This window comes from Cyprinodon variegatus, unplaced genomic scaffold, assembly GCF_000732505.1.
Source record: "Cyprinodon variegatus isolate N-32 unplaced genomic scaffold, C_variegatus-1.0 Scaffold350, whole genome shotgun sequence".
Lineage (NCBI taxonomy): Eukaryota > Metazoa > Chordata > Actinopteri > Cyprinodontiformes > Cyprinodontidae > Cyprinodon > Cyprinodon variegatus.
This window is the reverse complement of record NW_015150803.1, coordinates 193538-207083: the sequence shown is the minus strand read 5'-3', so window position 1 is coordinate 207083 and position 13546 is coordinate 193538. Positions and strand designations below refer to the sequence as shown.

Genomic DNA, 13546 nt, shown 5'->3' with positions numbered 1-13546 from the left:
TGCTGTCGCTACCTTAGAGCAGCGCCAAATAAAGCAGGCGCAGGCACCGCACAGTAGAGGAGTGCAAAAAGCAGTGATCTTCTGCCTGTACGGTCAGCTAACAGAGTTCATCATAAGGTCCACTATATAGTCTCTGCTCTATATAGTGATTGAGGGATTTAGGGGTTAGGGTGGACGTTCCGGAACAGTAAGCTTGTGTGAGCTATGAGAACAGCAACTTTTAAACCGAGCGTGCATGACGAGAAATAGGCTCGTGCATGCTTTCGCACATGCGTTTTTTTTTTAAGTGGAGAGGGCAGGTCTTATAAAAAAATTGTGAAAGTACCCCACACTACCTTTAAGATTACTGTGCCTTTATATAATTTGATTGGTCTACTGATAAGGGTTAAAAGAAAGCTCAGCTGTGGATGTGCTTTGAGGTATTCCCTCAAATATACCAATTTCTGGCATCACTGCATAGGAAAAACTGAGTAAAAATCAGCTATCATCAGGAGTGTGGATGCTGCTTAGTGTTTTAGTGTAAAACATAACTTCCCTGTATCACTGAATAGGAAGTAGTGCAGCCAAGTCACTGTATGTGCACCATGCCTTCACAGATTGCAGCAACCTGTGTCAGCTCCAGTTTTCTCTGCAAGTGCTAAAGGGGAGCTGAGCATTAAACTGAGGGTGCTATGAAGCGTCCACTGTTCTTCATTTGTTTAATTCACATAGATGCAAGTAAAAGCAAAGGTGTGCACACCACTCATATGTGCACATGTCAACAATAAAGTGGATAATGAATATGTAGAGTTCTGCTAAACAATTAAAACATATCAATACAAGTATAGTGGGTATAGTGACGTTTTATGCAAATTTATTAACAAAATATTTCATATAACTGTTTTGATCCTCTATTTTTCTCATCAACAGGTCAACATTGTGTCTTATAAATACTTCTGTTAAAAATGCTTCCATATGAAACAAAATTAATTATAAAAAACAATGAATTAAAAATCCAAAGGTTTGAAAGTTGTCAACCTAAAACTGATGACTATTTACAATAAAATGTAATAAATTTCATATGTGATCAGGGGTTTAGGTCTGAGAGAAAGTCCTCATCTGGATTATGAAGTCTTCTTTTAGCTTTAGCTTCTTTTTTCCTCTTGTTACACAGAGAGGAGGACTCCTGGAGTCCTGGAAAGCTTTTAGACTGAGTGGACATGGAACCATTCTGTGGCTTTGTTCTGTCCTCTTTGGTTTGTGTATCTGGAGTTTCATGGAATGATTTCCAATTAGGATCATTTCTGTCAGCATGTTTCTTCTTACTCCTCTTTATTACATGACCAGATGTTTGAGGACCTGAAGCACCTTCAGTTAGAGGTTCTGGGACCCGTTTCTCAGTAGATACACCGGAAACATGAGATGTTTCGCTGTGTTTTCCCTCTGGTGTCGTGAACAGCTTTCGACTGGTATGAAGTGAGCTGCAGACGTTAGGAGAGGAGTTTTCAGATTCAGCTGGCTCAGCGGCAGATGGGGGGACCTCCTGTGTGCCTTTTTGTTTCTTCTTCTTCTTAACCAAAGCTGAGAGTTGAGAATGCCCCTCATCAGAAACGCTCTCCAAAGTTCCCATGAGGCTTTTGTTTCTCTTGCGTTTCTTCTTCCTGACCGCTGCCTCGGATGTTTCCTCTGCCTCGCTTTCCTCCCTCTCCAGGACTCTTGCTGACCTCTTCTTTTTCTTCTTGCCCCCTCCTGATTCTAGCACATGTTCAGGACCATCTGCTGATTCGCTGCTGACCTCAGGCTTTCTAGAACAACCCGTATGAGCAGATGCAGACTGCAGGGGAGGGAGCTGTTCCTCATGAAGCTGGTCGACTTCTTCCTCTTGATCAGCAGTAAGGAAGGAAGAGCTCCTCCATCTGTTCTCCAGCTCAACATCTTGCTTTTCTTTCAGAGTATCGTCAACGCTTTCACCTTCTTCAGGAATTTGGATCAACTCTGACACTCTTTTAGTTTTCTTCTTTTTAACAGTAAAGTTTGTATTTTCCACCACAGCTGCAGCATCAGTCTGATTTTCATCAGAAGGCAACTGGTGTTTCTGCTTTTTGTGCTTTTTTCTTTTCGAGCCTATAGATTCTTGTGCTTTCTCAGCAGATTCTTCATGCTCTGACTGATCTATTGCCTCTAGGTGTTCTGTTTGTGTTTGATGCAGATTTGAAGAACTAAATGTTTTTTTCCTTTTTTTCTTTGGAACATGTCGACCATCGGCTTCTCTGGTCTCTAGGGCGTCCATCTCTTCCCTCCTATCCTGACTACTTATACTAGTTTCAGTGATCCTAACAAAGTCATCCTCACTCCAATCCTCTGATTGTCCCCTCTCCTCCCGTCTCAGATCTTTTCTTTCATGTTTATTCTCCTCTTGCTGACCCTTTCCTTTATCTACATAATCATCCCCTCCTCTCTTTTTTGTCCTCTCCTTTGTAACAATTATGAAACGATCTGTATTATCTTCACCTCCCAAACTGCTTTGTTTGCGCCCTATAATATGAGGCTCTGCTACTTCTCTGTTGCATTGCTTCATGCGTGCGCCGCTATCTGTAGCATCGCCGTCGTTATTGGGCATCTTTCCACTTTCGTTTTGATGAGGACCCTTCGCTCTGTTTCCTTCTTCCGCATATACAGTCATTTCCGTTTCAGCAGGGAGACCTCCAGCCTTCGTCACAAGTTTAAGTCCTGACTCCGACTCTTCTGAGTCCTTGTCCGACTCCTTCGATTTAGAAGAGGACGTTCCCATCGACAAGGGCGTCCAAGTCGATATTCTACGCGTCGCCTTTCCCCGTCCTCGCTGTGTTCTGTATCCTGCATCGTTAGGTTTTTTTGTACATGGCCCTTTCTCGTTGGATCTCTCTTTTCGAGTGTACCAAGGTTGGGAGGTTTTTCCGGTAGATGCCACATAGCGTTTCTTCTCCTGTGAGTCAACAAACAGTTTTAAATTGTAAATTTACCTCAAGCAGATTCCCAGAATGTTATTTTTTGTTTAGTTTTTAGCGACACACTCACCACCACTTTGAAGTCTTTATCCTCTGTGGTTTCATCGTCTTCTCTACAACAGAGGCACATGATTAAGAGTCAGCCTGACATGGAGCCTCCCTCAGAAGTGTTAGTCTGAGCCAAAACTCCTCACAGTACTGTGGAAATGTTTAAACCCAAACATCAAGATGAGTTCTGCAATCAATTTGTAATTCAGGCGTTTTATGCCACAGTTTAACATCCTTCCCTTTCAAACAAGTCATATAGATCTACTCTACATTAAGCATTTTCAACACATTTAACAGATAATTGATTTCTCCTCCTCAGTTCTGCATATTTTGAGCTCCTTTCAGAACGGGCTGTTTTTGGGCTCTGTCACCTTTATGTAAAGAAGATGTAGCAGGTCCCAAAACCAAACACTCACTTCACACACATTAAAATGGCTGCGTATGGATGAGGAAAGGCACAAATGTCCAACTTTTACTCAGAGGCATACTCAGAGTACTCAGAGGCTGAAGAAATGGAGCCTCCTGATGCAGAGAGCGGTTTCTGAGCTTTGGTTTGAGTTTTTGCTTGACAAGAACTCCTCGCTTCTATTCCATGATGACCCAAATCCCAAAGGACGCAAGCCTCCTGTTCCAGGCTGTGAACCATGTTTTTTTTTTTTAATGAAGGTTACACCACAGAACCATTTAAGTTAACTTTCTCCAAGCGTCCAACAGAACTGTCTGCAAAAGATCCCCGAAATTGCGCCAAACGCAACTGCTTAACAGATAAAAGTGAAACCCTTGTACGTAAATGTTTCTTGCTTCTGTGTTCCAATATTAGAATTCACAAATATCCCTTTTTCTGCTTTTTAATACACATTTTAGCCTTTGTTTTAATGGGCATTTGAGGAATAAGCCCACTGGATGTGAGGGAGAGCTGGGACCTCATTATAACGCTGGCCTGGGTACATGACCGACTCCTGGCCTGAAAAAAATCTCCCAGTAGAGCCCCGGGTGGTGGAGGTTGGATGTGTAACTATGGCGTAATTTTGGTGCCACCGAACTGAGCGTGCAGTGAGAACTTGCACACTCAGACAATGCACTCTCTGCGCGCTCAGCTTCATCTCTGCTTCCGCCCAGCTCAGCAGGATTAACTGATTTCGCTTACAGCTGTTAGCCGCTTCTTAATGTGGCTCATCCACCATCCTCCTTGCTTACGCTTCTGACTGCATCGGTGGAGTCACATGATTATCCACCTGCTGCAGCGTGATAAAGGGGAATGGAAATACCACCCACACTCACACACACATGAAAAACGGCAGAATTAAGTTATTTCTTTTACTGACATGGGAAAATTGTTGCTGGTTATTGTAGTGAATGATGGTGAAGGTAAAAATCTGGTTTATCGCCAAGCCCTACTTAGAACAGATTAGTTTGAGGATGTGCAATACTTTTCACCAACTGAATAAAAACAAAACAAAAAAAAGCAAGGGAGGAGAGATCCAGAGTTAGAAACAGCTGATTATGGCTGAAATATTGGGGTCATGAGGGACTCAGACCTGAATCAGTCTTTTATCACCTGAAGAACAATTCAGTCTAATAATCACTGAACGGACCAGCACCTCAATACATAACAGATTTGTTGATCAACCTCTCAGACCACTCATCTCTTTTAGTTCAAGAACTAGATCCAAACATGGAGAAGAAACCTTTAGTTCCTATGCTCCACCGATCTGGAATAAACCCAAGAAAAATCCATTTATTTAGAACTGGTTTTGACTGTTTAAGTTAAACCTCTAACTGAGGCATCATTAGTTGAAGTTTGTGGGCCAACTTTTTTGTTTCCTTCACTAGCTGCTCCTTTATTCCCCTTCAAAAGAATTTTGCTGAGGAGGACAGATGTGATTTTTTTGGGTTAAAACAAACCTTCATATAATGTAAACCCTTTAAAACCCTTTATTGAGCAAGTTACTTTTTTGATTTAATTTAAGTTAATTTATTTATCTGACACGGACAGTGTACATTAAAAAGCATTCCTGCAAATGCACCAGAATTAGCTAAAAAGGCTATTTTTCATGTCTCTGGACAGATCTTAAAATTGTCTACCTAAAAAACACAACAGTAAACATGCTATAATGTAAACTACAAGTATAAAAAGAAATAAAAACAGCTATAACTCCTCAAAACTGATTTAACACTTGCATACCCCTTACAACCCTTACCCCATCTCTCAGTGAAGTCTAGAAGCACAAGATCTATATCCAGCCATTCAGCAAAGATACCGCTCCATGGCTGTACATCTTATTTTGGCATTTGACCAATTAGATGAGCCCTTGAATGATATATTACCTACTGTAAATCAAGTTGGAAAAAAAAAACAAGTCAAGAAAAAAGGCAAAAAGCTAATTGAAAAGTTAAAAAGTAAAAGTTAAAAAGTTAATGAACCCAGTTAACAATTATATTTAGGTTTATACCCCACTGAGAAATTATGTTGGACCAAAAAATATTGTGTTTCTTTCGTGTTTTTCTTTTGTTTTTAATGAATTTCTTATAGCAGCACTTTTGTTATTTTTCTTAATATATTCAAACAAGTTGGCATTTGTTGTTATTACATTAACTTTGATTAAATTGTTAAATAAAGCAGTTGGTTAATCAAACTTACTCTGACAGTGGAGATATGGTCTCTCCATCCATGTCCAGGGTTGGCAGAGATGCCAGCAGGTCTTCTCCTGTTTGGTAACCCTTCCAGAGCTTCTCCACACATTTGAAGTAACCTCCCATTGCATAGTACTGAAAGCACAATTAATATGCATATTGTTCATTTTTTCCCCATGCAACTTCAATAAAGGGGTATTTAAGTTTTTTTTCTGTGGGCTTACATGCAGTTTTGTGCTCTGATAATAAGATAACCTAGTCTTTTTCCTCTTCTTGATAAAACGAAAGATGAACCTTGGTGTTGTGTAGGATCTCTTGATCGTTTTTTCTCCCGTTTCTGCGCTGAAGGTGTCATATTGAGGCTCTGATGATCTCACGTTGGGTGGTTTACATTTCTGAGTGATGAAGAAGCTGTCACCTGAATCACTGCGCAGACAAACGGATACAAACCCAGAATAAAAATCGGATTCTATCCAACTGCTGGATTGGTATCATCAGTCTTTACCTGCTTGTATCCTTTTCACTCGACTGTTCCAGGGTGCACACGAGGTCTCGCGATATTTGCTTATGTTGATCAGACGGGGAGTTATCCGAGGGAACACATGAAGAAGACGGAGCCGACTCCGACATCTTGTTAGCAGCTATTAGCCACAGACATTAAGAACCGCGAAGCTATACATTAAGAAGAAAAAAGAACATAGAAAATCCCCAAATTAGTGTGGAGTTAGTCAAATAACCGGCATATCTCCAATGAAAAAGACAACAGAGAAAGTGTTCAGGCATTAGCATTGTGAGGAACGCAGGAAGAAGCGTCACGTGAGCATTAGACCGGAAGTTTGCGACGGGGGCTCCAGTTCTTCTTCTTTTCTTTTATAGCGGTTACCAAGCAACTTTAAGGTGAAAACCGCCACCTACTGTACATGAGTGTGTAGTAACATCTCACACCCACTACATTCTATTTTTTTTTTTATTATGCAGAAAAATAGATAATGCTTTCCTTACTGAATAGAAGTCCTTTATGCTTCCTACCGTTCCCTGTAATCCTTTAAGACTCCATTCCTGATGTTTTACAATTCATCAGTACCTGTTCTACATTTTCTTTTCCTCCATATCCCTTACATTTATAAATATTTTTATTACTGGTTAAACAAAGAATGCCATTTAGATAGATATGACCTACTCTTAATCTAGTCATTATTATTTCCTCCTTTGTATTTTTCTATTTTAAATAATGCTGATTTATGTATGTTATACAAGTACCTTCCTTTATCATCTTCCTCCCACCTTTTTTTGTAACATTTCTGTTTCTTTACTCTTAATGCTTCAGTTTTCCAAACTAAATCATTCCTGTTGTTGCCCCGTCTAAAGCCCTTCTACTTAATTTATCTGTAGTTTTTTTTTTACTTTTACTTGTGCTGGTACCCAACAGAACCAAATATCTATTAGGGCTCACAGGCTCATTATGAGTGGCAAGTTTTTATTTTTGTTTTGTTTTGTTTTAATAGATTTTTATGGGACTTTGTTAAGTGGTTACAGAGAATACATGGATAACAGTCGATAGATTAAAAAAATAATAAAAGCCTACCCCTAAAAATTCCCAAAAATAAAAAACAAATCCACTGGACTTTATTTCCAGGTTTGAAGATGTTTCACTTTGCATCCAGGAGGCTTTTGGTAAGTGAAACTTCTTCAAAGTTGGAAACAAAGTCCACTGGATTTTTTATTTTTTTTTAGTTTTGTTTAGTTTTTTTTTTTTTTTTAACCAGCACATGTTATAAAAAACATTAAAGCATCTGATACCCTAACAATTCACTGTGGTCACTCAATTTTTAAAAACAATGTTAATATAATAAACAATATTCTTTATTGTTAAGATTAATTTACACCTTAAAATTAGGATTAAAGACATTACACATCCAAAAGTATCAATTAAAAAGTAGCAATTAAATATTTAGTCTCAAAAATTATTTTAGTTTTAAGTCACATGAAAATTGACGGATATAAAAACTATAAATTCAAATCAAATGGAATGAAAATTTCCTCCCCGGAAACCCTCATTTCCAAGCCTGCCTCTCACAATATGGCGGAACCAATCACGTTTCGTTGCTGTGTTGACGAAGAATCCCGTGACCAATCATCAAAGAGCACAGAACGGCTGTTAGAAGCAAGAGCGTTCTGTCCATCTTACACTTAAAGTTCAAAGCTAACGTAAAACATAGAGCAAATCTAATTGATATTGCACTGGATTTATATAAAACAACAAAAGCAGAAATGTCATATCTTAATGATGCCGTAATTAGTATTATTTCTTTATTAATATAAGCTTAATTTCTCAGTTGTAAACTAAAGGTTATTGAGGCATGTTGTTGCAGTTGAACCTAAAGGAGGGTAACCATCTTGTCAGTGTCTCCTCTTTGTTTGAACTTCAACCGTGCAAAGTCCTGCATGTGACAGCAGAGCTAATAGGCAGATTCACAGTCTCCATAGGAGAAGCTATGGCAGATATCAGCAAAACAGAGAAAGTTCAGCTGCACGCTCCGGTCCTGGAAGAGCTGCGGGGAGGTAAGGACTTCATCCTGGAGAGATGAAGAGTGACCTGTCCATGCATTGCATTTTCATTAAGCCAGGGCTGCTTGCTGGTTTCAGTGCTGCAGGCTGGGCTTGAAACCAATTTTGCAGAAGTTCAAGTTAGTGTTGTGGAGTGTCCAGATCTCACCCAGGAGCCTTTCCACTTCCCTGTCAGAGGTATTTACAGACATGATGCACATGCTTGGATAATTCTCTCCTTTCATGTTTTGTCTCATTTCTACCTTTCTATGTTTTTGTTTTGCAGGTCTGTGTGGGAATCCTCGCATTACTGATGTTGGAGGTGTGCCATATCTGATCCCTTTGCCTCAAAAACATAAGGTAGTTTTTTTGAGTTGGCCTTTTAGAATAAAAACAACACAAAATAAAATCTAATCTAATGAAATCCCTCCTTCTATTAGGAATATGATATGAACATAATATCCAAAGAGCTGGAGCTGCCAGGAGCTTTTATCCTTGGAGCAGCAGCCGCCCCTTCCAGAATAGTCGGGATGAACGCTGAGGTGAGTGATCAAATGCACTAAGGCTTATGTGTCTATTTTTATATAAATATCTTAGTCTAAACAAGCAAAAATTAACCACAGTCTTCCTATTTTCTTCTCATGATTTGTTGAAAATATTCACCATTAAGTGAAAGTAACAAAACTTTTTGCTTTAAATATTTTTACTCAGAGCTCAGAGATAGTTTGGATTAGACAAATCATCCTTTTGTACTATGAACTAGTATGTTTCTGTTAGTAGCCAAGGCCTTTTAACGCTGATTAAAGAGTACATTTTCACAATTTGCATCTGATTGCAAAGATTCAGGTGCTTTTTGGAGATGGTTGCAACTCCTTACAAATACAATGTATTTTTCCTTAATGGTATAGTGGAGGATTTTCATAAATTTTTGAAAAGACCCGCGAAAAAAATGCACAACCCAGTACCTGCTCCAGAGAGGGAACCCCTATTAAACGTGAATGAGAGCGTGCACAAGCCCATTTCTCCTTGTGCACGCTCTGTTCAAAAGTTTGCATCGCTCATACAAGCTCACTTTCCAAATAAAGATTTTCAATTTTTCCACTATGTCAGACTCCCCACCGGTAGGTGAAAATGGGGACGAGCACGTAGGACGGCCTTATGTAAACATATCACCAGAATGATTGACAATTAGGAGGACCGCTTATTTTGATGATCCACCCGGAAAAAGAACATCCTACACTATACCTTTAATAAAAGGATTCTTCTCATTATTAGTTTCTGTCATAAATGTAAACCCTTTATTGTCCCACAATGGGGAAATGAACTCTTTGCATTTAACCCATCCCTTTGGGGAGCAGTGTGCTCCCATTGTGTGGCGCTACGGGAACAGTGTGTCGTTAAGAGTCCTGCTCAGGGACCCAGGGTGGCAGTCTGTGGGAGGGTGTAGGACTTGAACCCAGAACCTCCGGCACTAAAAGCATCACTCTAACCACCACTCCCCTATTGCATATTACTATTTTGTATCAAAAACTTCTTATATTAATTAGTATATTCTGTAATTCTCACATGGTAAGCTTTTACAATAGGAGAATTACATATTTTATTAGATGAGTATCTTTATCATTGATATTTTAATTCAAATATAAGTACTTTTATATATCTAGAATATTTACTGTATAATTCAAAGCTAATTAAAAGAATTGTAAAAAGATATACACCAGATGCATGCACATGTGCAAACGCATAAACCTGTTCCAGGCCTAACCTGATTAACTGTATTTATTGAAGCAAAAACCTAATGAATAAATGTTAAAATATACTGTTATATGATTTGTTTCCTATTAAGGCTCCAACTTCTTGTCAAACATGAGAAAGTCCTGATAAACTATGTGACCTTGATACGTGCAAACCATATTAACTAAAAGTAAACTTATCACTACTTTAAACTGTTTAGATTTGAACTAAGTTACAAAAACTGACAAGAGTTTACAAAACATAACTTATCATTACCATTAAAATGGTATTGGTCCAATAAAATCCTGGAGTAGCTGCAGAATTTGCTAGCTTTTTCCTTAGAAAGGAGGACCCTGACTGTTTTATCTGTTGCAAAACAAAAGTAAACTGTCATTTTTAACAGCAGTAGGTAATATTTATAATACCTCTTTTGATAGATTGACAAAAAATTACCTTTCTTTAAATCATTTTAGAAAGGTCTTTTTTCCTTTCATTCTTAATCCCCCATGTTTCTCTGGAAATTATTGTTCTAGATTTGATTATTCAACCGTTGCTTTGGCGCCCCTCAATATATGGCACCCCATATTTTACATACCAAATTCTCACAGCACTGGTTAATTATTACCGTTTACCAGGAAAACTTTTTACCTGGTGTCCAATTTGTGATGCTGATAACATATGGGGGCGATGATGATTCTCATCCACTGCTTTCTACTCAATCACATCCCATCACCTCAAAAAATTGAATTCTAAATAAGTCATTTTTTCTTAAAAGAAGTGCATTTTTTCTGGGTTTTTTTTTTTTGGTAAGTGAGACACTTTGCCAATAGAACAAGGCAATTTATATTTAGAATGAGAAAAAAACAATTACAATGTCATATTTCAACTGCATATTATCTAATTAAGAGCAACATTACTCATTCTATTGGCAAATCATCTTATTACCCGCTCAAATTGAAGTGAAATACACTTAATTTAAGAACTTTTTACTTATTTCTGGATCGTTTTTGCAGTGATCACACAGGACAGACAATGCATGCATGCATGCCTTAAAACCTAAGGGCAATATGCTTTTTGGTTTACATATGCGCTGGGATTCTTGTGCTGCTTTGCAACCCCCAGCAAAACTTATATTTCAGTTTTATTTCACATGCATATGTATTTACAAAGAACATAACATGTTGGTACAGCTCAGAGATTTTCACGACTTGTTTTTATTGTGAGGTTAAAAGTATCGAGGTTATAATGTGACATTTACCATTTATGTGGTGCAACTCAAAGATCTGACATTTTTTTCAGGTTGAACGGTAAAGCAGTGGACTCCTGAAAGTGATGTCATTCTCTGTAATACTTGCAGGTCTTTTTTTTTCATGTAGACGTTTATAAAATAAACTTTGTGACCTGCAGCTCATGCCTCTTGTCCTCACTGAGGCGGAGGGACGACCGGCTGTCAATGGGAGCTACTTTTCCTCTATCAACCCAGCAGATGGCCAGTGTCTGCAAGAAAAGTACAGTGACAAATTCTCTGACTGCAGCTTTGGACTGTTGGGGAATCTATATGCCTGCGAGGGGAAGCCTGGAAAGGTATCAGCAGTAGAGACAATGCTGAAGTTGTTATTTTAGGGATTCAATGAAGGAATATCTGGTAAATATTTGAGAGAAATTAACCTAACTCTGTTATTAGCTTTATGCACTTTAGCCCCGTTGTGTGCTGTCAGCATTTCAAACATTAACTGAAGTTCAGGTGCTGATGAAGCTGATCGTTCACCCTCAGTCTGTGTGCACCTTTCCAGGTCATAGAGGTACGAGCCAAAAAGAGAACAGGAAGCAACAGCCTGGTAACGGCACTCAGGAAGACCCTGGAAGCTCGGTATCCAGATAAGAGCCTTGCTCTGGGAGGAACCTTCATCATCCAAAAGGGGAAGGCTAAAATTCACATTATGGTAAATACTGGACCATCGTATCATAACTTGAAAGAAAAATACAACTGTAAAATATTTGAATTATTTCTTAATACTGACACAAACATTTTAAACAAAAAGTGTATCACAGTCTGATTGCTTATATTTTAAACAGTTTGCAGACCTGATCTGAACCAGACTATCTAGATTTGTTAAACCTTCCTTATGTGATGTTGTTATGACCAAATTATGGCTAGAGGTTGCTTTACTTGTAGTAGAAAGATGGCATATCACTGTCGGCTGGTTGGAGGGCTGGAAAGGTGTCCAGTAGACCTTGATTGTAAAGAAATTGGATGTAGTTCCATCACTGATGCAAAACCTAACCGATTACTGGTAGCGTGCCTCCTGGTGGACCTAGAGGAGGTTATTGATTTATAGCTGATTTGCTATAGCTGATTTAATTGGTGTTACCTCCACAATAAAACATAGAAGTTTTCCAGGTGGATATAAATAGAGCTGCTAATATCTGCTAACTCAGAGTTCTTTACCTGTGAAGTGAAAAATTTCAGTTTAAACAGTTTTAAACCGCCAAAGTTAGCTTAAACACATGAGGAATGTCTGATTATCGTAAGGTTACAGTTAAGATAATTACCCATCTCTAATAGACTGAATTCTTAAAATGAGGAGCGGTGTCACTCCTCAAGCTTCCTCACCATGGTGGTCAATTTTTTTCTGATACGGAATCTTTAAAAAGAAGACGAACAATGTTTTTTATGTACGGTGCAATGTAGCAGCTGTCCTTCAGCCAGTTGAGCATCAGTGTGCAGCAATAAAAGCATCAGTGACAGCATGGAATTGCTTTATGCCCCAGGTGGAGAGAACTGTGTTTACAGAGATGGTTTGTATGAAATCTCATTAGAGGACTTTAAACTGAAGAAGTCAATATAGTGTATGATAATTGTTATACGATAAAAACTATCCATTAATAATGTTTTCTAATGAAAACAAATACTCAGAAGCTCCATGGATCACAAAAGGTTTGCAAAATGCCTGCAAAAAAAAAAAGAACAAGCTATGTAGAGATTTCATAAGGTCTTTGGAGGTTAAGAATAAAGTAACTCCTATTCTATGAATATCTAAACAGGATTATCACAGTAAATTATTAGATAGAAATCTGACAAATATCAAAGGGATTTGGAATGTAGTGAATAATTTTATCAAGAAAAACTCTGGGAAAAATGAAATTTCCGCAATTTTTGTAAATTTTGATAACAATTTTGAGGACATGAATGATGCTGTTCATAATTTCAATAAATATGTTGTGAGTGTGGGACCCAAACTGGCAGAAAAAATCCCGCATCCTACAACAACTGGAGCTCTGAATGAAACATTAATCAGCAGAAATCCTTATTCAAAGTTTCTCACTGCTGGGAGAGAAAGGATAAAGATTCTGTCAACAAATGTAAAAAGAAGAGGTAAAGTGACTGTGATGGCATTGATATGACAGTAATTAAGAAGGTAAATGAGTAAATTATTCAGCCTCTTTCTTGCATCTGCAATCTGTCATTTCAGTCAGTTAAATTACCAGAAAAGATGAAAATTGCCAAAATTTTTCCTCTTTATAAATCAGTCAGTATTGGGGCCAAAATTATTTATCCTTTTTATCAATGACATCTGCAGAGTTTCTAAAATACTTAAATTTGTTTTGTTTGCAGA

General features: G+C 38.2%; 2 protein-coding genes across 5 annotated transcripts in view; one reads left to right on the top strand and one right to left on the bottom strand.

The window, feature by feature from the left end:
• Nucleotides 1-896: 896 nt before the first annotated feature.
• Nucleotides 897-6533, bottom strand: LOC107091748 (centrosomal protein of 128 kDa-like). Of its 4 annotated transcripts, XM_015385880.1 has the most exons (5): nt 6154-6533; nt 5873-6074; nt 5656-5783; nt 3037-3079; nt 897-2944 (listed from the first exon to the last, which is right to left on the bottom strand). In XM_015385880.1, the coding sequence occupies exons 1-5, from the start codon at nt 6276-6278 to the stop codon at nt 1067-1069; spliced, it is 2376 nt and encodes a 791-aa protein (XP_015241366.1). In that variant the 5' UTR covers nt 6279-6533; the 3' UTR covers nt 897-1066. The 4 variants fall into 4 exon arrangements, with proteins under 4 accessions (XP_015241366.1, XP_015241367.1, XP_015241368.1 ...); XM_015385881.1 differs by lacking the exon at nt 6154-6533 and having other exon boundaries at nt 5943-6143; XM_015385882.1 differs by lacking the exons at nt 5873-6074; nt 6154-6533 and having other exon boundaries at nt 3037-3164.
• Nucleotides 6534-8040: 1507 nt separating this feature from the next.
• Nucleotides 8041-13546, top strand: part of LOC107091749 (chromosome unknown open reading frame, human C11orf54) — a 7823-nt gene continuing 2317 nt past the window's right edge. The window contains exons 1-6 of the mRNA XM_015385886.1: nt 8041-8210; nt 8295-8393; nt 8482-8555; nt 8636-8737; nt 11337-11513; nt 11723-11872. Of these exons, the coding sequence (XP_015241372.1) occupies nt 8144-8210; nt 8295-8393; nt 8482-8555; nt 8636-8737; nt 11337-11513; nt 11723-11872 (669 nt within the window). The 5' untranslated portion in view covers nt 8041-8143. The remainder of the gene's footprint in view (nt 8211-8294; nt 8394-8481; nt 8556-8635; nt 8738-11336; nt 11514-11722; nt 11873-13546) is intronic.